Source organism: Saccostrea echinata, unplaced genomic scaffold (genome assembly GCF_033153115.1).
Source record: "Saccostrea echinata isolate AGI-Se365-2 ecotype Australia unplaced genomic scaffold, CSIRO_AGI_Sech_v1 ptg000030l, whole genome shotgun sequence".
Taxonomy (NCBI): domain Eukaryota; kingdom Metazoa; phylum Mollusca; class Bivalvia; order Ostreida; family Ostreidae; genus Saccostrea; species Saccostrea echinata.
In genome coordinates this window covers 28,514,096-28,539,448 of record NW_026889779.1, presented here as the reverse complement: position 1 = coordinate 28,539,448, position 25,353 = coordinate 28,514,096, and the positions used below count along the sequence as shown (strand labels likewise).

General features: G+C 39.1%; 2 protein-coding genes across 2 annotated transcripts in view; one reads left to right on the top strand and one right to left on the bottom strand.

The window, feature by feature from the left end:
• LOC133197641 (cysteine sulfinic acid decarboxylase-like) overlaps positions 1–25,353 on the top strand; it is a 246,247-nt gene that overhangs the window by 207,273 nt on the left and 13,621 nt on the right. The window lies entirely within an intron of this gene.
• On the bottom strand, positions 7,320–23,994 carry LOC133197638 (telomerase-binding protein EST1A-like). The gene is made up of 20 exons (XM_061333755.1): positions 23,871–23,994; positions 19,741–19,901; positions 16,919–19,287; positions 16,608–16,769; positions 16,285–16,471; positions 15,901–16,124; positions 15,618–15,696; positions 15,362–15,472; positions 14,968–15,144; positions 14,484–14,545; positions 12,936–13,075; positions 12,153–12,408; positions 11,652–11,749; positions 11,326–11,429; positions 10,909–11,085; positions 10,256–10,396; positions 9,904–10,054; positions 9,401–9,615; positions 9,052–9,133; positions 7,320–8,607 (listed from the first exon to the last, which is right to left on the bottom strand). The coding sequence occupies exons 1-20, from the start codon at positions 23,974–23,976 to the stop codon at positions 8,477–8,479; spliced, it is 5,133 nt and encodes a 1,710-aa protein (XP_061189739.1). The 5' UTR covers positions 23,977–23,994; the 3' UTR covers positions 7,320–8,476.

Genomic DNA, 25,353 nt, shown 5'->3' with positions numbered 1-25,353 from the left:
GCAGTGCCCACTCAGCATAACCCGCAATGAATCCCCGGTGGTAGTTAGCAAACCCAAGGAACCTCTCTACCTCCTTTGCGTTGCTGGGGACAGCCCAGTCCTTGACTGCAGCAATGTAATCATCTCCCATCTCAATGCCTTCCTTGCTTACCCGCCGCCCCAGGAATTCAACCTTGGTTTGGAAAAGTTCACATTTCTTCGGCTTAAACTTTAAGTCGTACTCCCGGAAACGCATGAACACAGATCGCAAGTTCTCCAGGTGATCCAGGAAGTCCCGACCTAAAACCAGGGCATCATCTAAGAAGGCCAAAACAATACTCCAAGTGAGGCCTCTGAGTACAAGGTTCATCGCCCTAGAAAAGGTAGCCGGGGCATTGCATAGACCAAACCCCATGCGCACAAACTCAAACAGACCATACTTCGTCAAAAATGCTGTCTTCTTCCTATCCTGGGGACGGATCTTTATCTGATGGAAGGCAGAGTTGGCATCGAGCTTCGAAAACCACACATTTCCTGTAAGGGTGTCCAAGCACTCGTCTATCAAAGGCAGGGGGAATACATCCTTCCGAGTCACCTTGTTCAAACGGCGGTAGTCCAGGCACCATCTAACCTGACCGTCTTTCTTCCTAATCAGAACTGGAGCTGAGGCCCATTCAGACATAGAGGGCTGTATCACACCAGCCTCCAGCATTTTCTTAAGGTGGGATTCCTCCTCACCAGCAAAGAACATGGGAGTACGTCTCATCCGCTCCTTTACAGGGGGTGCGTCTCCGGTATCTATCTCGTGTTCTAATGCGGTGAAGTTCCCAAAGTCAAACTCACTCCGAGCAAATACATCTTGAAATTCTGAGAGCAGACTGGCCAGCAAGGCCCTCTCTTCTAAACTGAGTTCCACCGAGGAGCGCTCTAACAAATCCTGCAGAAATTCAGGCACCTCAGGGGATGTGGCTCCTGCCCCCCGATCCCCGTCATCCAGGCTGCCTACTGTCCGCACCAGGTAGGGCACAGGCTGGTGTGGATCAGCTTCCACTGCAGTACCAACAAGGCTACCCCCCATCAAGGTCACATCCCGATCTGAAGCGTTCACTACACAGATTACTGCACTGTCCCCTCCCACATGGTATGTATGGGGCATAAGAAGCACATCAGACTGCATATCAATGCCAGGGACCACCACAAAATCATCCAGCTTCTGATCCAGGCGACAGGGGCATAAAACAACAGAGCCAGCTGGAACTCGTACCTTCCGGGCCAAGGTCATCCTGGCCTCCGGAATCTCCTCAGCTCTGCCGAAGTTCATTTTAATTGTCTCCCCTCCCAAGGTCAAAGTCCCATGCTCTAAATCTAACTGAGCCTTCCGGGCATGAAGAAACTCCATGCCCAGCAACATGGGGTCCTGCAAGGGGGCGACATAAAGGTCAACCTCGTGAGTCTGTGTACCTATGCTCACTGCCACGGGTCCCACTATGAAACCTTTCAACTTGGTGTCCTTACCCGCCTGAGTCATAGTTACATGTCTTCGTATCGGGGGCTTGGGCTCTAGCTGGTCATAAACCTGAGTCGACAAAACACTGACCTCAGCCCCCGTGTCAACCACAGCACTCACCCGTGTGCCTTGCACAAGTAAACTAACAGAAAACCCCGTAGATGGGCGCAGCTGTCCAATAGGTATAGTGGGCTCATTCCCCTCATCCTCTGGTGACCTCTGACCAGAGCCACCAGGCTTGGTCCTCCCAAAGCCCTGGAACTTCCTAGTCCTATCCCGAGCTGGTCCAAGTGGCTCCGGAGTGGAGTGGGGGGCCACAAGCTTCCCCACTTCCTCGTCCAAGGATGCCTCTTCCTCCTCAGCTGAGAATAGCTCCGGCGATTGGGGCGTCTCAAAGCGGACCCTTAGCCTGCGCCGCTTGCACCTACGCCGCATACAGGAGGGGGGGTGACTAGCCCCCTGCTCCTTACTCTCCGAGTCTGTCCTCTCTGGGGACTGCTCTGGGTTCATAAATCGAACTGCCTGGGAGGGCCCTCCCTGGGATCCAGGCCTTCCACTTCTAGGTCCCCTCTCCTGGGACTCTGGCCTACGATACCTCTCACCAAGGGGTCCCTTCATCCGGGCTCCGCCCCGCGGCCCATCAGTAGCTACTAACTTCCCAGCAGCTTGGGTGGGGCAATCTCTACGAAAATGCCCCACCTCTCCACACTTAAAACACACAGCGGGCTTCGGGTATCGCTCTGCCAATCTGGGTGGCTGGGTACCAGACCACTGGGGTTTAGGGAGGGGGGCAGATCCTGTCTGCTTAACAGCTTGTTCCAGCTTTTCCATTCTGCTCCGGAGGGCTTCCAGCTCCTCCCCAGCAGCAACATTTACCGTCCCGGGATCGTCCTGTTCGGCATCCTCATCAGAGATCACCTTCCGCAGCTCTTTCTTGGTCCTAGGCCTATGTAGCCGGGAGTGCTGGTAGTACTGCATTCGCTCCACGGCTTCATCCACGGTCCTGGGATGCCCATCGAGTGCGTAAAGGCCAGCGTCTCGGTCCTCGGCTCCATAACATAGCCTAGGTATGGCGTGTGTGTGCACGTCCGGCACACAAGGGAAGGCTCGCGTCGCCAAAGTCAGCACCCTGTCTGCCCACTGACGAAGTGACTCTCCTGGATTCTGATTGGCAGCCTGGAAGTTGAGTTGATGAGTGAGATCGGGGGCAGAGGAGCCAAAACGCTTCTCAAATCTCTGCAAGATCTCACCTAGGCGGAGCTGGCTATTGGTTTCTAACAGCAAGGTGTAGTATTCACTGGCTGCCCCTTCAAGGGAAAAACAAAACTGGTCGTGCTGCTCCTCCTCTGTCCATAGCTGGCTGCGAGATAATCTAACGAACTTGTGCAAAAATGCCTTCCAGCTGGTCTTACCATCATACCTAAGGTCCTTATACCGGGGCTTACCCCCAGTGGCTGCCCTACCTGGGTATGGTGTGGTGCCCTGGTAACCAGGTGAGCCATAATGTATTGGTGTACTAAAGTTGCAAGCCTGGTTAGCCGGGACTGACTGACTAGCATAGTATCCCGGATGGGCTGCCCCATACATGTTAGGTTGAACATGTGCTATCCTCTCCCCCTCCCTTCCAAAATGACGGGCTGGGGTATTGGGATGGGCAGGACTACAAGTCATTGACACAGGAACACTATGGTGCTGCAGTGCACTGGGCACAGCCATACCATGGAGTGTGGCTGGAGTACTCTCGCCTCGATACAACACAGAATGGGCGTGGTCGGGTACTGGGGGTTGGGCATGCCTACCCCCAGGATTGATGTACACTGATTGGGGCGCATGGTAAGGTGTGCTTGTGGAACTAGCATATAATGATGTAGGTTGGGGTCTGGCAGCAGTCACACCAGTGTCTAAAGGATTTACTTGTGAATGAACCATTGCTGGGGACACTCCCACATTTACTGGGGCTGGGGCAGATATAGTGCGTGGCATTGAGCTCCGGGGTTGCAAATCATCCCCAGGGAGAGAGGGCGCACCAAAATCTGCTAGTCTAGGTTGGCTCTGTATGGGTGCAGGATCCCAGGTGAGCCCTACAGGATCTACGGGCCTCACATGTTGACGATCATACTCGGAGGTGAGCTGTGCGGGCCTCACAGGCCTCTCAGGTTGCTGACTAGCACACGGTGTATGGGACGGAAGGGCGGGGTCAAGTGGGTGTGGTACAACCTCACCCAAGCGGCTTGGTCTATAACCCATAGTAGCAGGGCCCCCCAGGTTAGCTGTGTCTCCCACAAGGACAGGGTGGCTACTAACTGAATGCACATGCCCTAAAGAATATGGATGCTCTAACCCTGAATTTGAAGGGGCCTCACTATATTCTTGTTTAGGGTGGGTACAACCCACAGTGCTACCAGGTGAGCTACACCTACACAGGCTACCTAGAGAGGACACCAGGGAGTCACTTGACATCATCCCTGGTGAGCCAAATTGAGGCTGGGCAAACCTTACCTCTTTTCCTGACTCTCCATGAAATACACTACCCTCCCCACAGGGGATGCCCGAGTGCAGGCCGGGCATAGGTGTAGAGGGACCCCCCAGGGGCAACCCCCCTCCCATGTGGCCTGACATTGACTGAGCAAAAGGTGTGTGACGGGAGGCAAAATGCTCACTCCCGCTATAAGCGTATGGCGAATAACCCCCCTCCCCGGGGTATCCCCCCACCCTACCCGGAGTGTGAGGGGTGATATTGTCTGACCGCGTGATAGCCGGGTCACTACCCAGACCTAAAGCCGACACGGCTTCCTCCAGGGACATATTCATAATAAATGGTACAAAATAGTTTTCAAATAAAATCACAGTCTACAAAATCACTAAATCACTTGCAATAAATATATACACAAATTAATTCCAGTTGATTCAAAAAATTATTGCATCAGAATCAAAAAACAATTTGCAACTATCACACCTGCTCTAAGCACCAAAAATGGCGGCTAAAAACAATGCCAAAAAAAAAAAAAAAATTTCCTGACAGCAGTACGGGAATCTAGCACCGGGCCCCGCGAGTTGGGCGCCAGTGAAGTAACTACCCGGGGGTATAGTACTTATAACAATATTTATTAGCAACTATATACAAATATACAATATACTCTGTAGTGGGTTCTGGCCCGTGCTGACTCACCGTCTCTGTACCACGTCTGGTGTGCTTGACATCTTGGCGGTGAAAGAGATCCGTGCGACTGTCCCGCCATCTGACGTAGCCTCGTCAGTAAGTCGTACCACGGGACAGTCGCACAGATACTACAAAGCTTTCACATAAGTTTCATCTTTTCTGGTACACTGGTATTCTTCATAAAAAGATTTTATGATTTTTTTTTTGTATATTTCAAACTAAAACTTTGATTCCTTTTTGTGGCCCCACCCTAATCCTGGGGGCCATGGTTTGAACAATGCAGAATCTACATTATGTCTGGAAGCTTTAACATAAGTTTAGAATCTCCACTAAAATTGTTCTCAATTGATTTCAATGTAAAACTTTCATCCCTATTGAGGGGGCATCTTAAGCCCTGGGTCTTCTTTTGAATAATTTACAATCTACACCACTACAGTGGTTCTTGAGGAGGAGATTTTTTTAATGATCCCACCCTATTTTTGCCTTTTCTTAATCATCTCCTTTTTGCTTGGTCCCTCATTTGAACAATTTTGAATCCCCTTTACCCAAAAATGCTTTGTGCCAACTTAAGTTACTGTTAAAATTGCCCCAGTGGTTCTTGAGAAGAATTGAAATTGTAGAAGAAGTGAAGAAGAAAAAGTGAAAAGTTTACAGATGGACGGACCGACGCCGGAGAGCGGGTGATCAGAAAAGCTCACTTGAGCTTTCAGCTCAGGTGAGCTGGAAACGGTTGTATGCAACAAGACACGCATGAATATACCTGATTTATTTATAATGATTATGTATAATGATCATGTCAGTATATAATAATGGTACAAGAATTCAGCTGACAAAGTTAAGATTAGGAGCACTTAACATTTCATAGATTTAAAGAAAACAGATTAAGTATAAATGTAAAAATGTCAACAAATAAGCATCAAATGCACAATGAAATTTAACCATCGATCTTTAAAAGATCGTGCAATTTGAAAAATTAATATATACAACACTACCCATTCATCATGTGTTAATATTGAATTGAAAACTGATGACAATTTTAACTGTCCAAAAGAAAAAGAAAGAAAGAGAACTTATAAATTCCTGAAATTCAATGCAATGAATGCATGTATTCATCCGACAAAATAATTTTAAAAATCCCCATTTATTGTTCAGTTTTAGAGTCATATATATTTTTTGTTAAGGTCAAAATCTAGTAAATGAGTTTAGACTCTCTTTTTGAAGCTAGATCCATTATGGCGTCATAATTGATTTTAATTAGACTTAATTTTTCCCGTAATATGGCTGTAATAGAATTTTGTATAAAATGAAGCATTTTCATGAAATTCAATTTGAAATCATGTCAAAAGTAACCCCGATACCTATATTCAATTTGATATCATTTTAAAGTAGAGGCCAGGAAGATACTGAAAACCGTTTTCTGAGAGACTGTGGGCAATATTGATGCATTTCTGTTTTCTGAGATGGAAAAAACTCCAAAATTTACACCTTATTTTTTTCATTTTTCATTGAAAATAATAGTTTAAAACATGTTTTTTCGCTGAGTTTACCTAAAAATTATGTCCTGATACACCTTATTTTACCAAGCTATATTTGTAAAGGATCATTAAAAGAACTCACTTCTCAGATTTAAAAAATCTGTAAGCACCTTTCATTTACTAGATCTTGACCTTAAGAACTCAAAGAATATGAAATAAGAAATGTAACATTTTTATTGCTTGATTTGAATGGACATGAGAATATCCCAACTTGATAAGAGTAACCAAAAAATGTTACCAATGTGCAAAGAATTGACAAACATCCCCAAGTTTGTACATCCTGTACATTTCATAGCTGCAATAAACTTAGGTGAGAATGGAGGGCAATCAAGTAACCTCTAAATAAAATGATGATAAAAGTATAAGTACAGGCAACACCCCACAACATATAAACGGAGACTAAAAGTAATATAACAGTAACCTCTAAACGTACAACGCAACAAGCACAAACGTTATTGTAAATTCAATATAATCACAGATTTAAAGTGATGTCATTTCTACTGATCATTTTTTCACTGAAAAGATTTTTTAATCAGTTTCACAGTTTTGTACAATGAAGTAATACATTATATTTAAAACTTCAAGTACACTCAAAAAACCAGCCCAAAGCATTTAGTTTTCCTTCCTTTGTATCATTAAGTTAGTTTCTTGCCTAAATTTGACTAAAGAACTGCGAACGATAGTATTGTTCTCCCGCCTACCTCCAAGTCAATTTTCAAAAGTTAACATATTTGAATGAATTTTCATATTTATATAGACTTTTATATGAATTTTTATAACATTACTTATTTGGGAAGACAAAGAGAGATAACTCTATAATTTTGGTAAAACTTGCGTTTTTCACTAGAGAAATCAATGGAAAACGGAAAATATTTTTAAGAAACATCCCCCCCCCCCTTCCACCCCCTGTGAAACAAAAATTCCTTTTTACAGGTAATACGATTTGTTATTCCACAAATTCATACCAAAGTTTTTGTGTTTCACGGGGGGGGGGGGGGGGGGGGGGGGGGATACATGTTTACAGACAAAAAACAACAAAAATGCTCATTTTTTCACCAATTTCAAGGGGGTTTACAACTTTAATGTTGTATTTTATCAAATACATATGTTTAATTTTACATGTGCAAAACATAAGATTTTATGCCCAAACTGCCATTAGTATTGAATTAAATGGGTGTAAAATGTAGGCGGGAATCGAGAGTTAGCGTGCGTAATTCTTTATAAGTCAAACTTAATTCAAACACACCAAAGCTATTCAAACCTGAAATTTATGTTTCTTACAAGCTCACTTCTTCTTTTTTTTACAAAGGACTTGTACTATCAAAGAGTTCACTAACTTCCAAGACATTTTTCGGATTATTATTTTAATTTTTTTTTGTCTCTGTTTTTCAGTATTCAGAAAAAAATAATAAATCCTATCAACATATGTGTATAAAACGTGTTTAGGACTTTAGGTCTTTGATTTTTTGACTAACAATCAGGTTCTAAAGCTTCTAAGGGGTATGCAGGTGTACAAACATAATTATATGTTTTAAAATTTCAATATTTACAACTCCACTAACAAGAAACAACAACTAAAATTCTTCACAAATCTGCTCTGGGGGTCAGGAAAAGAATTCTATCATTTAAAGCTGTAAAACTCCATCATAAAATGAAACTTAAAGCTGCTGCTTTCATAAGAATAAAACCTTTAATTGACAGTCTGTTGACTGCCATAATATTTCACACAAGAACTGTTTGGTACTTTTCCAACATTCACTGTAATTTCCTGTGGTGTCTCCCTGATCCTCTCAGAATTATGAACAGTGACTCCATGATGTCGCAAAACAAGTGCAACATGTAGTGGACTACATCATAAATCTCACAATTAATAGGGTTAAAAAAAGGTTAATATAAAACTCACTGTCAATGCAGTCCAAACACTCACTGTCTCATCAGTTCAAAAAGTCACAGTTTATAAATACACAGAGGAAAAAGTTCCTCAAATACTCACTAGAGCTACAGATATTTCATCTACATAACAGTAGAAAACATCACTCTTCAGATGTACTTCTTAAATCTCTGGGTTAAGCTGGGAAAAGTAGAAATTTCCATTCAGTATTACATGTAGTATCCTTGAAATTATTTTGTTTCTCACATGGGCCATTGTGATATTTAACACAAGCCAAACAGACAAATTGTTCACACTAGATAAAGGACATTAGCCGAGAACCATTAGCTGCCACACTAGGCTGACACTCCAGTGGCCCGTGTCCTCAGATGATCAGAACTGATGCCATCATTTCACGGGTCAGTTCAGGTGATCTTACTCCACTTGAGGAATGACAGGACATCTTTGACAGGTACGTTACAGGTATGAGCCTTTAATCGTAGATTTCTGTCATCTGTTAACAATACTACTTCTCTGTACAACCTCACTGGGGCATCTAATACATGTAATAAAAGTTAATTCATTTAAAAATATTAAAGAAAAAGCAAATGAGGTCAGTGAATAATCTGAAACAACATAAAGCATCATTCTGATACTTGTGCATTTCAAAGCATTCTTTGCTATTCAAAAATTATCTAAGGGCATTCTTTGCTATTTCAAATATATGCAAAAGTCAGAGGGGAATTCAGAAATTTGTGAAAGTGGGGTAAATCTCCTACTGCTTTTACAAAAGTAAAATATAATATAATGCTGATACAGGAATATATTTTATATACATTATACTTGTATTGGCATGTAGGTTAGACTTCCTTATCTTTTCCATGAAAAATTCTATACTTCCAACTCTATTGCTTACATTATAAAAATAGAGCAAATTTTCTCAGAAATATTAAGTCAATTCAACCAGTAACTTTGCTTATATAAAGTAACATAAGATTACCTTTCTCTTTAGGCATGAATTCTCTGGCCTTGTCTTTACAATAGTGTAAACAACAGGAGAGAATGATGTCATCATTATTTCCCTGCAATAAAATATGCATATTCTGATGTAAATATGGTAAAAAAAACTAAACATGAGTACATACAGTGTACAGGTACCACTGTATTGATGATTTATAGTATAGTTGAATGAACGTTGAATGAACACAGTACCAAATGAGAGTAAACCACAGTAAACATTTTAAACTGTCTGAAGAAAGATAAAATTTCTGAATAAGACACACGTAAGACACACATGTAAGATCATGACCAACACATGAAGACATAAATAGACTGTCCTCAGTACTTACCCCGCTGCTGTCCCCCTCTTCACTTCGGAATGAGATGGTCTCCAGTACGTTCCCTTTGGAAGTCAGGGCTTTCAGATGCGAGTTCTTTTTCTCAAACTCCTCCTCTAGGAATTCAACCATCTGTTTTGACCTCTCTGCGACCTTCAGGGCCTGATCAGCTGAGTCGTATTGTCCCTCCTTGCTGCCTTTGGCTAATCCATCCAACTCATTAATAACTAGAACAAATATATGACTTCACATAATACATATGCTCTGTAATTCATCTCCTTATTTTTTAGAACTTATATATTTCCTTAATTGTATTGTTTAAACTTCTTAAAAATTCTTGCATCATACAGTACTTCATCTTCTTCTAACAAACATTCATTTAAGTAATAACCTTGGGTTTATATTGAGAACTGCTTGTATATAAGCAATTCTGTACCCTTTGAAGTACTGAACAGTAGTAAGAAATCAAGTCTACACCCAGTTCTGTAAAGTATCTATGTAGAATGTTATGTTACCTATTAAAGGCACTACCACAGTAAACTTCTTCAGCTGAATGAGCTGTTTTAGGCTTGAAAAGTGTTCAATAAAACAGTTGGTGTCTGGAATTAAGAAAATTGGATGGATCTCCAGCTCTATACACCGATGACGGTCCTTCTCTATCAGTTTCTGTAAAATAAATTCAATTTATGCATTGAAATTCAGGACACACAGTTATTCAAACTGTTTGTTATTTGTAGGAAAAAAGTATTATGTTGTACTTCAAAATAATACATTCCTGACCTATACTTAAAAACATCTGGAGGATCAAGGCTTCATCTCCTTACGTCATGCTCCTAGCCTATTAAGTTAATTTATCTGCTAGTGTACCTGAATATTTTCTTTGTCTTTGAGCTGTTGTTCTTTCTTTTTCCTGAGTTCTTCCTTCTTCTGTCGCAGTAGACGGACATGTTCATCTCCCTCTGTCCCCTCGGTGACCTCCTCTTCACTCTCAATGATCACCTCAGCTTCCTGAAAGACAACAATACCGTCATACCTACATATGTGTATATACACAAAGGTTCAAGAACCTCAAACCTATGGAATTATGAAGAGAGTCTGCTTAAAATTAATGTTTAGTTTTAATACAAGACATACTGTATCAACAAGCAAAAGTTCATATACTGTAAATCGTTTTAATTCCACGGTGTTAAAATTTCACGATTTCTCAAAAAGTACCAATCGCAATGGTTTTAATTTCACCCTGCAAGACATTAATTTAAATTTTGTATAACCATTTAAACGTTTTTAAAAACTAATGATAGCATTCACTATGGGTTTAATTTCATGGAAAAATGATGAATCCCAAACATAGTGAAATTAAAACCATCGTGATTATTTGCCAATGCACAGTATGTAAATTCTCCTCGGACTTAGGCTATGAGAAAAACAGATGAATGTTACATGAAGGTGACAGAAAATTAAAATTAAAGTATACAGTCAAACAGACAACCCTTCATGACTGAAATTTTTACATGTCTCACTTCATCTGAATCTGAGGGTAGGTCCCCATGGGGAGCCTCACTGTAGTCAGTAGAGGGTGCCACTGAGTAGTATTCCTTCTTCACCACGTCATACTCCAACATGGGGGGCTCAACTCCACACAAGTAATCAGCAAACTCCTGTAACACCTGTATCCGCAGACAGTCCCGAGCAATGTCCTGCAGAAAGATCAAAAGTCTGAAAACTGTCTTCAAAAGCAGGATCCAAAACATTGGAATCAAAAATTAAGCTTACTGTTAAAGGATTCAATTTTATAAAAAAAAAAAAAAAAAAAAAAGAAAGAAAAAAAAGCAATGAAATTTTGTAAAACAACAATTCTTAGATCATGTGTTCCATGTTCCAAACATTTTGGCCCTTTTAAAATAGTACAAATGTTCTGACCAATCTTTTAAAATTACCTTGTCTACAGTACTGTGAACATAAGCCACTTTTATTGGGGCACTCATGAGGGGAACAAACCCAGACAACATAGTGTCCTCAAATAAAACAACTGATTCACAGCCTGAAAGTAAATACCAGTATGCCTTGGTAGATATTACGTAAACATCTGAAGAATGATTACCAAATTGTTCTTCCTAATAATTACACTTAATTACCACACATTTATGTTTTCCTCTTGATGAAAGCTTTTTTTATATATATATATTTTTCATATAATTTTGTTGAGGTGTATGGTTTAAGAAAGTGTAACCATACAGCTGTTCTGACTCAAATTGATTCCTACCTTCAATTTTATCTTCATATAACTTGACATGACTGATGTCTACATCTTTCAGAATGTTGGCAAACTTGGCAGTCACTTTCCAAACATCCACACCAGGCCTGTGTGTGAAAAACTAAAGCATAAGTACATGTATTTTGTCCACTACTATCTTCAACAATGTGCAAACAAATTAATTGACATTTATTTGAACTCAACAAGAAATTGTACAAGCTGCTTAACTATTCACTATGAAGATAATATATTCATTTACAGACAATCTAGCATTTAATAACACAAAAGAGTTTGAACGGTTCACAATGTTACAACAATATAATTTTCAAGGACAAACCAGATTCCATGAAACTGTCCATTAAAGCAGCATTCTGATTAAAAGATGAAACTAATTTAAAAAATTTTTAGATGTTTTTTTTTTCATATCCAACTCAAAAATCTGAAGTATTCCTGATATATGTACTTATATTCATTGATTCAGTCTATGCAGTCCTGAGAACTTTGACCTACCCCAGTGTGGTGTCTCTGAGAGAGGGGGGTGGGTTCCACAGTTTGAGGTTTGCTAACATCCAGTCTGTCCACTTCTTGACTCCTGGGATCAGCTCCTCTAACTCACTACTGAACATGTGACTTGGGTAATCTGATGAGGCTAAGTGCTTAGTCAGCTCTTGTGCACAGCAGTCCAGGAGAATCCCGAACATGTCAAGACCCAGCTGTACTGCGTGTTCCTGGAGCTCTGACCGGAAGTCCTCTGCCATTGATAAATCTAAAATCAGGAATTTAAAAAGAATTTAAGTTTTTCACACATAGCTTTTGCTGTTAAACAAGAAATGCATGAGGAATATATTTATGCCTCCAATATTTTCCTATGTATAGGGTAGTTTGACCCTTGACCTTGACATAATCTACAGAGGTCATCTACTTCTTTGAGGGGAACCAGTGTACCAAGTTTATTGTTTGTCAAGCAAAGAGTTCTCAAAATATTTAGAGCAGACAACACTTGGTCTACAGACTGACTGACCAACAGGTGCAAAGCAATATAAACCCTTTCGGGGAGGGGGAGGGTGGGTATAAAATAATTAAGAATAAAATGTACATGTATGTAATACCTATTACTTCTGTATAAGGTTGTACTTAAATATCAATGTTAAATCCTACAATACGATTGTTAAATGTTCAGAATGGTTTGAATTTTATTTCGTATGTGAAAAATTGTAAATCTTAGTATTATAAATAATAAAATTTATCAGAATCATTTTCTGCAAATGACTCCAAATTAGATAAGTGTTAAACCTTTCAAAGCTGTATTTTCTATTGCGAACATGTTGATTGCCATAAGTTGAATGAGTCGGCTAGGTGGCAAAGCTCCATATCTCAGCAAGGCCTGGAATTCCTTCAACATCTGTCCACAACACTCAGGAAATGACTCTCGTCTGAAAAGAGCAGATCTCATTTTTAAAGCCGAACTTATACCCTTCATACATGTACATGATGAACATGTACAAATTAATCAAAACATCTATACAAAAAACAGCAATGTAGATAGGAACAGTTACAGTCACAAAAAAATACACGAATTATAAATCTTTTGTTTAGGTGATGTTTATATTGAGTGTATATATGGAGCTAGACAACCATCAGTACTCCTCAAGAAAATATACTTGCACAGTGTTTTGTCGTCTGACTGTTACATGTAATTAATTCCCAAACATGATGTACCGGTATTTATGAAACACCTTACTTTACAATGAAAGACTAATACCAAATATCAACAAGGGCACCACAAAGGGGAGCATACCCTTGCAAAAGAGCACAACAATCCTGATGTAAATAATTACTTCAGTTACACACACAATCACTAACCCACAAACTCACAAGCACATTACTATATCCCCTCCATCTTTGTTGCGAGGTGATCATAAAATAACTCTACATGCAAAAGAACATGTACCAGGTATATGTATGTCATTTGAACTAAAACTACAAGTGAACATTTGCAAATAAATTTGAAAATAAAGCCTTGTGGTTCTTGAGAAGATTTTTACACTTTTTATCTTTAGCTTTTCTATGAAAAACATTGAACCTCCTTAGTAGCCATATTCCACCCCAAATGCCCATGCTTTGATGGACTGAACTAACTTGAATCTACACTACTTGATCATGCTTGCATCTAAATTTGAACAATTAGTAGCCTATTAAGAGCCCTCTACACACTGCACACTAGAGAGTTCTGATTTTGTGGTATTTTTATGCAGATAGAGTGATCTGCCCTTTGATCAAGAATAAAATAAATTGAAATGTACAGTTTATTACTTAATTTGTGATCAAATCAAGCATTCATAACACTTTAATAGGCCAAGATGAATAGATAGAACACTTCATTTGCAGGTATTTTGCCCACTTAAGTAAACAACAGTGATTTATGCTCATCAGTACTTCATTGTCTTTGAACATTTTTCCTGGGGGTAAATGCAAGGCACCCTATGCTGAAAATGTGATAGATAAGCTCAATACTTACACCTTTACACACTATAATTTTCTCAACGTCCAAAAAATATTTTCCTCTAGTGTATAGAGGGTCCTTAAAGTAACCTTGTAGTACATCTCTGTGTAAAAAAAAAAAAAATAGCTTCCCTGCCCGCTGGGACATGGCTTTCACAAATGTGAATCTACACTAAATGATGATGCTTGCACGTGAATTTAGACAACTCATGGCCATGTTATTCTAGTAAAAGACTGTACAACCATTCAAGGTTCTGGTATGATCAAACAGCTATCACTTCAAATCTCTCTTATTTTGTTTTAATTTTTAAAATTGTAATTACTTGCACTTGTACATACCCAACTTTTGTGAACAGCTTTCCATGAACATTAAGGAAGCTCAGGTTAAATCTCTTGTTCAGCTGCAATAGCCAAAGACAATATGGTTATAATAATGTATTACACAATACGGAAGTTTTGAAAAACATTTTTTTTTCAAAACAGTTCTTATTTTCCAATAACTTGAAGGTACCCACATCTTCTTTTTAAGTCTATTTTTATTTGTATAGTATATTTATATATACTGATAATTAAGGAATCATTGTATTTCATGGAGGTTTAATTTTTTGGGGTACCCTTCACCAACAAATTTAATCTCAAACAATTTTGATATCTAAGCTTATCTTTTTTTAAATGAAACTTTTGCCTCAGAAATACATGTATGTCCCTTGATCCCATGCAATCAACAAAAATTGGCCCTAAGAATTAAAATGATTCAACAGTAGATAGAACACCTTAATCATATGAAAATAAATACAATCAAAGGTTTACAATAATATCTGACCTCCACAGCCTCGAGTTTGTCAAGGTCATCCTCTCCCCCTTCCTCTGTCTTCCCCTCCGAGCTCGTCCCATCAGGTGACACCCAGATCTCAATCCTCTGTCCATGGTGAGGCTTCTGGGGGGCCAACTTCTTTAGTTTTTCTTTCTCTTCCTCCTTTTTCTGTTCAACAGCCAGAGCCTTGGAAAATGGGGACAATGTACAGTAATCTTCATAAACTTCTCTAGATGTACATGATCTCATTAATCTCTTTCTTTCTTCTCTAGCTTTGATGGTTGAGATTATCATTTATATTCATTCATTTTACAATAACAAACATCCCACACAAAGGCAAGAAATATTTTCCTTTTTTTAATCTAAAAATGCAGACTTCAAAAGATCTCTTCATATTTATTACCTTTTTCCTTGCCTCGTCAAACAGATTGAGGAGTCCTTCCCTGGCTGTAAGGAAAGGGTTACTGGCCGCCAGACTTCTCATGTAGTAATAAACCGCATCTAACTTCCTCCTCTGTCACAAATATCAAAATGTTCAGATAAAACAAAAAATTCCATAGTCTTTTATGAGTCATAATCAATAAGACTTTTTTACAAGGAAATTACAAGAAGGGTTGAGATCAAAAACAAAGACGATTTATTTCCCTTGATTAACCTACCGTGTACAGTCCCAATATTGCTAACTGGTTGTATGGGCGACCATTCTTTGGAGCCAGCTGTTGAGCTTTGGTATACCAACTAAAATTATGTAATTCAAATTTCTAATTAAATCCTTATTTCAATAAAAAATAGGAATTACAATGGCATACATGTACATACATCATCATCATTCATCAAAATTTATTACAGTTAACTTCTGACCTTTCAATACCCAGTACAAAAACACAATTTCCAACATCTCTCTCCTAACTATTTACAGTGTGAAGTGGTAAGAAATCTGACCTTCTGGCCCGTCCGTAGTTGACCTTGCCTGTGTGATTCATCTGTTCCCTGTAGCGAGCAATGTCTCCCAGGTTGATCATCAGTCTCTGTATGCTGAGTACGGCCAGCTTAACATTCCTGCTCTGATTCTCTTGCACAGTTAAACTGGAGTCCAAGTAATCCTCAACATCAAAACCATATTTCTGCTGAAGCTTTTGGAGGAGTTTATCAAAGAATGTTGTCCCCTACATAATAAGATTCAGTTATATGATATTTTTCTTCGTGTTCCTAAACAACATAAGATTTGGTATAAAAGATTGTGAACTGCATATATACACCCTGAAAAATAACAACCGTAAGTGTGACTTCATGTAATTTTGCACAACTTAAGATTACTCTAAATACCTCATCCAGGATTTTGGAGAGTTCCATTTTAATGTTGTTATCTTCCTTGTCTTCAGCAAGCTGCCTTCGGAACATCTCAATCACCTGATAATACACTGACTTCCACAACAGTTGTTCCACATTGTGTTTACTCGCCACCTCAACATCCAGTAGGATAATCTGCTCCAACTTCTGCTGCAGTTCATGTCTGAAAACAGAATAATACACAAAAATATACCAGTAGACAGGTGAAATTACATTGTACCCGAGTCTGTAAACATTTACACTGACTCTGTAGATTGTTTTTTTTTTTGATGCAAGGTTTATCTGACCTGTGACCTTACCTTAATCTGTAAACATGCTGCATTGACTCAGCAGACTGCCTTCTAGATACAAGGTTTGTCATCTGGGAGTCCATGTGACACGCCTCCTGGAACAGATGCTCAGCCATCATCCTGCACTGGGTCCTGGATCGACCTGCATACATGGGGTCTAATTCACCATCCCTGAAACATAACTGGCATTCAGCTTAAAAAAAATCTTTCCTGTTTTACACGTAATGTATAACTTAAAAAGTTTTACATGAATAACTCATACTTAGAAAACACCTAGAACAAAAATATACTTTTCTACAATAGATTTATATGCAACCTACCCTGAGAACTCAGCACCATCTTCTCTGAACATGGGATTATCTCTGTACATAGCAGGGTACCCATAATAGTATCCTGGCATGGGAGGGCCAGGCAGAGCTGGTCCCCCATACATAGGATCCTGATAGCGGGGATCATATCCTTGATAAAATGGAGGATAACCTCTGTACTGGGGTGGCACGGGTGGGAAACCTCCAGGAGGGGGCATCAAGGGATGCTGCTGTGTAGGTGGAGACTGAGGAGATTCCTGTCCAGAGGGGTCCTTGAACTTCAGCTGGGATGTACCGGTAGATGTAGAAGATGTGGGGGTGGGAACCATTATCATCTTCTCTGGATTTTTGGGATCAAACAACATTCTTTGACCTGGGCTGCCATGGGCATGAGTATCTCTATGGCTATTCCTGTTTCTTTCTCCTCTGTGGCCCATGGTATGGAATTCTCCATGATGCCAATTGATATGGCCCTGAGAGTGGTTTTCTGATGTGTCAGTATTGGCTGGGAGTTTTATTAATCCTCCACCGTGTGCAGGGCTTTCGGGACTTTTCCTTTCCTCTTGATCTACCTGATGACCTCCAAAGTTTCTACGTTCATAACGTCGGTCATATTCTCTCCCTCCCTTTGCCTCATAATGACCTTGCCAATTTCTTTGCTCCCCAGAGAGTTTTCGCTGACGTTCACTTCCTGCAGATTTATCATTATATCTTCCCTGTTTTTCATTTTCAAATCCTCTACGATGTTCATCTGAATGTCTGCCAATGTTTGATTCATCCCTATTCTCTCGATGTCCTCTTCCTCTACCCCTACCTCTTCCTTTAGGACTTTCTCTGTCTTTCATCATAACTTGTCTTTTGTCATCTCTTGCAAATGTCACCTTCAGATTCAGACTGGCTGGATCATTCAGAACTTCTTTGCTGCGAGATTCCTTGACACTGGCATTACTACCTCTCCTACGATTGCGTCTTCTAGGCCAGGTGTCTGTGCCATACATATCATCCTCTGTGTGGTAGCTCCTGACACTGTGAGCACTAGACACACTAGAATCACGACTCCGTCTTCCAGTGCTGGATCCTTTTCTACGATTGTCTTTTCTTCGACTTCTAGCTCCATCACTGTTCCTTCTCTGTCTGAAACCATTTTCAAATTCCTTATGACCAGCATTAAAATTCTTGTCATTCTTAACATTTTTGACATTTCCATATGGCCTGCCTCCTTCCTTTCCAAAGTTCCTTTCCTCCTCCATACTTCTCTGTGTTTGCTGACCTCTCTCCAGAGCTTGCCTGGCTTTGTCAACTGTTTCTATGGCTCCATCCCAGTCATTGAATCCACCCTTTTGATCCAGATATTCCTGCAGTTTTCTTGTTTCATCATGAACATTTTCTGCCATTTCCCTCTCAACTTCTTCACTCCAGTCCAAAATTCTATTTGTGGTCTCTTCATCCATGCTGAGATCACTTGTATTGCTCACATCACTACTGATACTGCCAGCTCTTGGACGCCTCATGGCTGACAGTGAATATCTTTTAGATCCGGGCTTGCCATTTCCACTGCTAGCACCTGCTGCATTCTGGCCTTGTTTAGAGCTTTCCACTTCAGAACTGTTCCCATTTTTCCTCTCAAACACCATTGTTGGTATGACACCTTGTATGCCTTCTTCGCTTTCAGTATTCTCCACTCTTTGCTGGTTCCCTTTGCTGATTTCTGCCCCTGTGTCCCTCCTTTCCTTTGGTTGTCTTTGTGGTTTAGGCTCTTCTTCTTGCCAGCCAGTTCTTCTACCATCTCTTGGTCTACCATGCCCTCCTCTTCTCCCCTCACTCCTCTTGAATTCCTCCTCTCTATTCCCTCTATCAAGGACCTTACTTCCTTGCTGTTTTCCCCTCCTATAATCACTTTCACCACCTCCAAACCTTCTCTCCTCCACATTTCGTCCACTCCTTGGTTTATTCTCAAAATCTTTCTGATGTTTTGGTTTATTTGACTGCTGACCTCCCCTAAACTGATTTGCAGTATCAGATTTGGACTGATATTTAGGAGACTCCCCTTTTGATATTGACCTGTCCAGTGGATTGTGAGGGCTTGGTGGTTCCTTGGCCTCAGTCTTTGCACCCACATTTGACTGACCACTTGGAGGCACCCCTTCATTCACAACTGTTACTTTTAACTCTTGCTGGTCTTTCTTTAGATCAATTTTTCGTGGAGAAACATTTTGGCCTGGTTCGGTTTCTGATGTGTCGTCTTCTTTTGTTTGCTGTTCCAGTATTTTCCCTTTAGGAACATATCTCTGAATTTCCGGCTTTTTGGATCTTTGTTTCTTTTGGTCATTCTTCTCTTTGCCAAGATTTAGGTTTCTTATATTTGAACTAACATCATCGATCTACAAAATATACAAGAAATTTTATTGCATACTGACTGAATTCATCGTTTAAATTATAGAGGTAAGTAAATACATGTACTTAAAATCAGCTCTCAAATTTATGCAGATTTAAAGTTTCCTTTTTCACATTATCACTCTGTTTAATATACATTTTCCACGTTCGTAATTCTTTTAAGAAATTGGCTCTTGTACAGAGCAGTCTATTTCTAATCTAAATAAAAACAATTTTGCAAGCAATAAGACACATGTCAAGACTTCAATTTATCTTATTTATTTATGTTTTATTTATTTTTATTTATATCAAAACACTAGTGCTAAAGCAATTACAATCTATGAGGACCCCATTGGAAATAAGCCTTTATGACTTTCAAGGGTCATCCTTGGGAAAATGGCTATACACAGTGTCTAATTTAAGTTCATTTAGACATATCGATATAAATTTTTTTCCCTCACCTCTCTCTCTGAACTGGTCTCTTTGCTGTCAGAGCTAGGAAACTCATCTCCCTCCCAGCTCTCACCCTCCGGAACTCTGCCTGCTTCTAAAACTTTTGGGGATCGCTTAGGGGGTTGGTATATACCTCTTGTTGGCCTCTTATTTTTCCTTTTTTGAATTTCTAAAATACACATAACAGAAGTGAAATCCTGCATGTTTATATGTACATACCTTTCAAGGAAAACTTATCAAAAAGTTACATAAAACATTTTAAAACAAAATTCACACTGTATATTGTAGGTATAAACTGTCGAACCACAAATGACATCATACTGGTAATGAACTGTATTACATGCAGTGGTATTTGGGTAGTTTGAATAATCTAACTGTGTCTCGGGCCAAGCCCTCACCACAGTTAGAATTCATCTCATTTAGTTGCAATGTAACAAATCTGAGAGGATCCACTCCAAAACGATCTTGAAGAGTTAAAAAGGAGGTGCAATGAAAATAACAACAGAATTAATCATAACAAACCTTTCTGAGCTTGTATATGCCATTTACCCAAAAAAAATAATCAAAATAAAGACAAAAATTCAAGTCATTTTCTCAACGTTTTTCTCGCTTCAAATTTAAATGCAATTTTGACATTTTGAACTCTCTGGATTTTTCATAGAAAACATGTACATTAAAATTTTCTGCCCCTATTTATTTTGCTGAATAGTCAACACATGGAATGAATTAAATCATTAAACGTGGTCCGTAGGACAATCGCATTTTACCATAGAATGCTCATCTAGAATAACACTGCCAAGGAAGAAAAGAGTTCGTGCAACAATACACTTAATTAACTAACAGGAACTGTTAAGTCTCAATAAAATGCAGGTTTTGGTTGAATACCACATACAGGTAACTCTTGATGGCTCGAACTTCGATCTCTCGAAGTTCTTGATCGCTCGAAGTGAGTCTCCGGTCCCGAATTTTTCCCCTATATAACTCAGCAAATTTACTCTTGATTTCTCGAACTCTTGATCTCTCGAAACCCTTGATCCCTCGAAGTCAAAATGCAGTCCCGCTATGCATATTCTATTAGAATTTACCCTCGATACCTCGAAGTGGCTATGTGTATACAAGGTTATATAATTAGCACCTTTACCTGGGCATTTAAATGACCCCAGTCAGAAGACGCGGGTCTCGAAGACCGGAATGTTTATTCAGGTGACACTTATGATGCAAGGTGATAATTGATTTATAATTAATCATATTTTGCCTATATGCTGACTGTCTTACGATAATTTAGAGACGCAGTGTCAGTGAAAAAACGAAACACTAATTTAATTTTTATTTCGAGTCAGTGTCAAAGTTACATGTAAACGAAATATGAAAAAGCAGAAACAGCCTCAATGTCAATATGACGACTATTATTGGACAAATACTTACAGAACTGCGTTCAATGTCATGTTTGGAATAGTCAATGCTATGTACGACGCTGTAAAATGCCGTTTTCATGTAAAGAAAATCGTAGTATGATGTCCGTATAACAAAGAATAAATAAATATACATAAAATGACGATAAACATGTTTTGCTTTACTTAGTTTAACGAAATATTAATCTAAATTACGAAAAAATATCGTTGTTTTATAAAAATCACGTGTAAAACGTTACACATGTAGCACTACATGAAAATCTTAACATCTGGGAAGACTAATTTTAAAACCTGTCAACAAACCCGGAAAATTCCGGACTCTTGAAAACTCGAACTCTTGATTTCTCGAAGTTTTTCCTTGGTCCCGCAGACTTCGAGGTATCGAGAGTTACCTGTATCTTATTTAAAGCTATTAATTGTTTTATAGCTTATAGCCCTGACAACTTACAAGTAACAGGTTGGGACCAATTGTCCATTTAGAATATAATAAACTGTCTGGGATATAATATCCCAAATGGGATATAAATTTACAGTGCAAAAGGTTAATTTTTTTTGGGGGGGGGGGGGGGGCTATAAATATCACTAATCCAAGTTTTTCTGCAACCCTACAGGTTGTTAGATTGATCATCAAGAAGTTTAGGAACTTCCGATCAATCTCCTAACAGTGGGCTAACATAAAAAATTGTTAACCAAAAGTTATTCCTTTATCAGTATCTTGATGTGGATTTATATTTATAGGGAGCGCAGCAAGCAGTGCAAAGCACTGCTCGCGAAGTGAGCTCAATAGTTTAACGTGTAAGAACAGAGGAAATTCAGAATGAAATCTGTACATATGTCAGGCAAATTTTCTTGTGCAATATTCCCAGAATTCATTCGCTACCAGGGTTACATGAGAAATTATTACAAAACATACAAACGACCAAGGATAATTGTTCCTTACCAAGAGATATATTTACTTTCATTTCTTTGCAGAGAGCTTAAAAGAAACAAAAAAACAATTGCATCTACTCTACAAGGTATTTCATTTAATTTTGAACAAGAACTGTAGTCTCATTCAACCAGACGTTCGGCTGTCTCCGTAAATTCCGACGTCATGAGACGTCACAGTCTAAGACTGTGTCTCCTGCGGTTTGAAGCTTGAAGAGGCAGATCAACGTTACAATTAAGTGTAAGCTATGTATATAGGTTTTTGATGGTACAACTGCACTCACCCCAAAGGTCACACCGTTAAACATATCAGCCAAAATATAATTTTTCGTATTTTGCACTGTAAATTAATATCCCATTTGGGATGTTATATCCCAAACAGGCTATTATATCCTATTTGGGCGATTGGTCACAACCTGACTGAGTAAGTACTAACAACAGGTCCGGCACAATCTCTTGATTAAGCTATATAGCTTGATTTAGCTATATAGCTTTATTAAGCTATTCAGAATAGCTTGATTTAGCTATTTTATCACACTTTTTTCTCAAATGTGTTATTTTCCAAGTATGCACAATAAGTCGCACCTTGGTGATAATATTCAACCTTGAACTCTTATGAAAATAATGCATGTAAAAATCACTCATCAAATTGCGTCTCCTTAAGAGACTTGTACTCAAAGTTCTAAAAGTTTTGGGGCTATATAAAGCAATTGATACAGTTACTTCTTCAATGAAATTATAAAGGAGGCCAATTATGGTCGACAAGATAATTGATTGGTAATAATTCAGTACAATGAGAAGCAATCATACTTATCCATGCCTCAATGCACACAAGGTAGTGTACAGTTACCCAAACAATGGAAATTCATCTTTTGCTTAAAAGTATTCAAATGCTGCAATGTTAGAACTATCTTTGATTTGGGTTGTTGATTTGATAACCCATATTACATTAGTTAGAATAATCTAACTGTGTCTCGGGACAAGCCCTCACCACAGTTAGAATACATTCCATATACTGCAATGTAGCAAATCGGAGTGGATCCACTCCGAAATGATTTTGAAGAATACAAAAGGAGTTGCACTGAAAATAACTACCAAATTAATCATAACAAACCTTTTTGAGATGGTATATGTCTTTTAACCTAAAAAAATAAACCATATAAATACGAAAATTCAACTCATTTTCTCAATGTTTTTTCTTCACTTCAAATTTAACTCCATGTTGACATTCGGAACTCTCTGGATTGTTCATAGCAAATGCACAGAGTACGAGTTATCGCCCGTGTTTATTTTGCAACATTGCCAATATATGGAACAAATTCTATCGTTAAACCGGGTCCGTAGGACAATGTCATTTTAACGATAGAACGTTCTATCTAATATTACATATATGAATAGTCATTTACTTGCGACTTCTTGTCTATTTTGTACAAATAACATTTTTGTGAAAACCTGCATATAAATAGCTTTATCAAGCTATTTTGAATAGCTTAATAAAGCTATATAGCTATTTCAAGCTATATAGCTTAATCAAGAGATTGTGCTGGACCTGAACAATGTTGATTCATCATGCAACATGTTGACAATACCGAGCGTAAAGAGAGAATAGAGGTAATAACAAATAAGTATAATCAAGTCAACCAAAGTAATGTGCATTGCATTAATTTCGAAACATGGTACCTGTTGTGCAGACTGTGATGAAAAAATTCTTAAAATTCAAAATGAAAACAAAAGTAGCACTGCAGCATGTTTCAACCAACAGCTGAGGGGAATACGAACGTTATGTGAATAATTATTACCATCATTACTGCTTCTGTCGGAATTTCGGTTTAATCTGTCTTTATCTTGAACAGAGGATTCCAGTTCTTTGTATGTTATCCTAACGGTTTCAGATTTGGAGGCCATTTTCCATAGCCGCCATATCGTAACTTCAAACGTAAAAGAGCTCCAGCGGGAAGTAATAGTATTAACTTGCACGTTGATTCAGTTATTCCTCTTTGTGCAACAACGTGGTCGTAAGGACCGAAGGTACGGGAGCCGCCCCCCCCCCCCTTTCCAATAATATAATATACTATAGCTACTTTATGCTTGTGCCCCTTCAATAAAAAATTCTGACAGTCTAATTAAAAAGCACCCCCCTTCTCCCATCGGGGGGGGGGGGGGGGGGGGAGGGGGGTGCTGAAATTGTTCTTACGGACCTAAACTAGATAGTACTTTGATTGGGTCTGAACGAATATTACGATTTTATAGTTTTCTAACTAATCAACTTTATTTTCTCCTTGAACAGGATACATTTGAGTTATTTAGTAACTTATCAGGCTCGACGAAAAGTAGATGTTAGTATTGAACTGGTTGAACACCACACACACACACCTTTTTTTTGGTCCCAAAGGGAGAGGATTCCATCCCATCATCCACCAAAAAAGTTTTTGTTGTTGTTTTTGGTGGTGGTTTTTTTTTCTTCTTTTTTTTTTAAATTAATATTTTTACTGGTTCGTCGCAAACATCGTCGCAAGCCACGGATTTGTGTCCATTCTATTTCCACAAAATTGTGGAAATATAGAATGGACAGCTTGCGACGATGTTTCGTAACAGGTGAAAAACGACGCTACGTCCCTCAATGTTTTGACAATATGAACTGATGAACAGGACTGGGTATTGATAAATTATGCAGAGACGAGCATATCCGTGTATCATATATTGAAGAAAGTATAATGGAAGTTGCACATGATATAAAGTAACAAAAACTTCATATAATTAAACAGCATCACATGTAATAATAATAATAACAGTGAATAATGTACAGTCCTCAAAGAACACAGTCCTGTCGTGTCATGCGTTTTATCTCATGGAAAACATCGTCGCAACGATGACTCGAAACGAAAAAAGAAGAATATTATAACAGTGGCCCATCTTATGACTACGTTGACTAAGGTCTGTCTAAAAAATTACCTTAGCTGTTTCAAAAAGCTCTCAGGCTGAGATCTATCAGACAACCAGATACAAGCTGGGAGTTCATATGGAGGGGGATCTGTGGTCCTCTCCCTAAGATTTTCAGAGTTATAAAATTTATATAAAAATGACTTTGAACCCTCTCGAGGAAACACATAACCTCGTAAGTTGGTGAGAAGAGACATACAAGAAGGAAAGCGGCTTGTCTATTAGTATAGTTCCCTAATCGACCCCCACCCCCACTACTAAAGATCTTACGCAATTGTAATAGAGACATTTATGTGCCTCTGCTGGTGATTGAACCCGGGGCCTCTGGCTTGCCAGTCCAGT

What these genes read in the sequence shown, in the direction of transcription:
- LOC133197638 (XM_061333755.1), bottom strand. Translation starts at nt 23,976, where the DNA reads ATGGCCTCCAAATCTGAAACCGTTAGGATAACATACAAAGAACTGGAA. An exon ending in GATGGTGCTGAGTTCTCAGG is followed by an intron (nt 16,770 to 16,918) that starts GTAGGTTGCATA and finishes GTTATGTTTCAG; the next exon opens with GGATGGTGAATTAGACCCCA. An exon ending in AGAAAATACAGCTTTGAAAG is followed by an intron (nt 12,409 to 12,935) that starts GTTTAACACTTA and finishes TCCTGATTTTAG; the next exon opens with ATTTATCAATGGCAGAGGAC.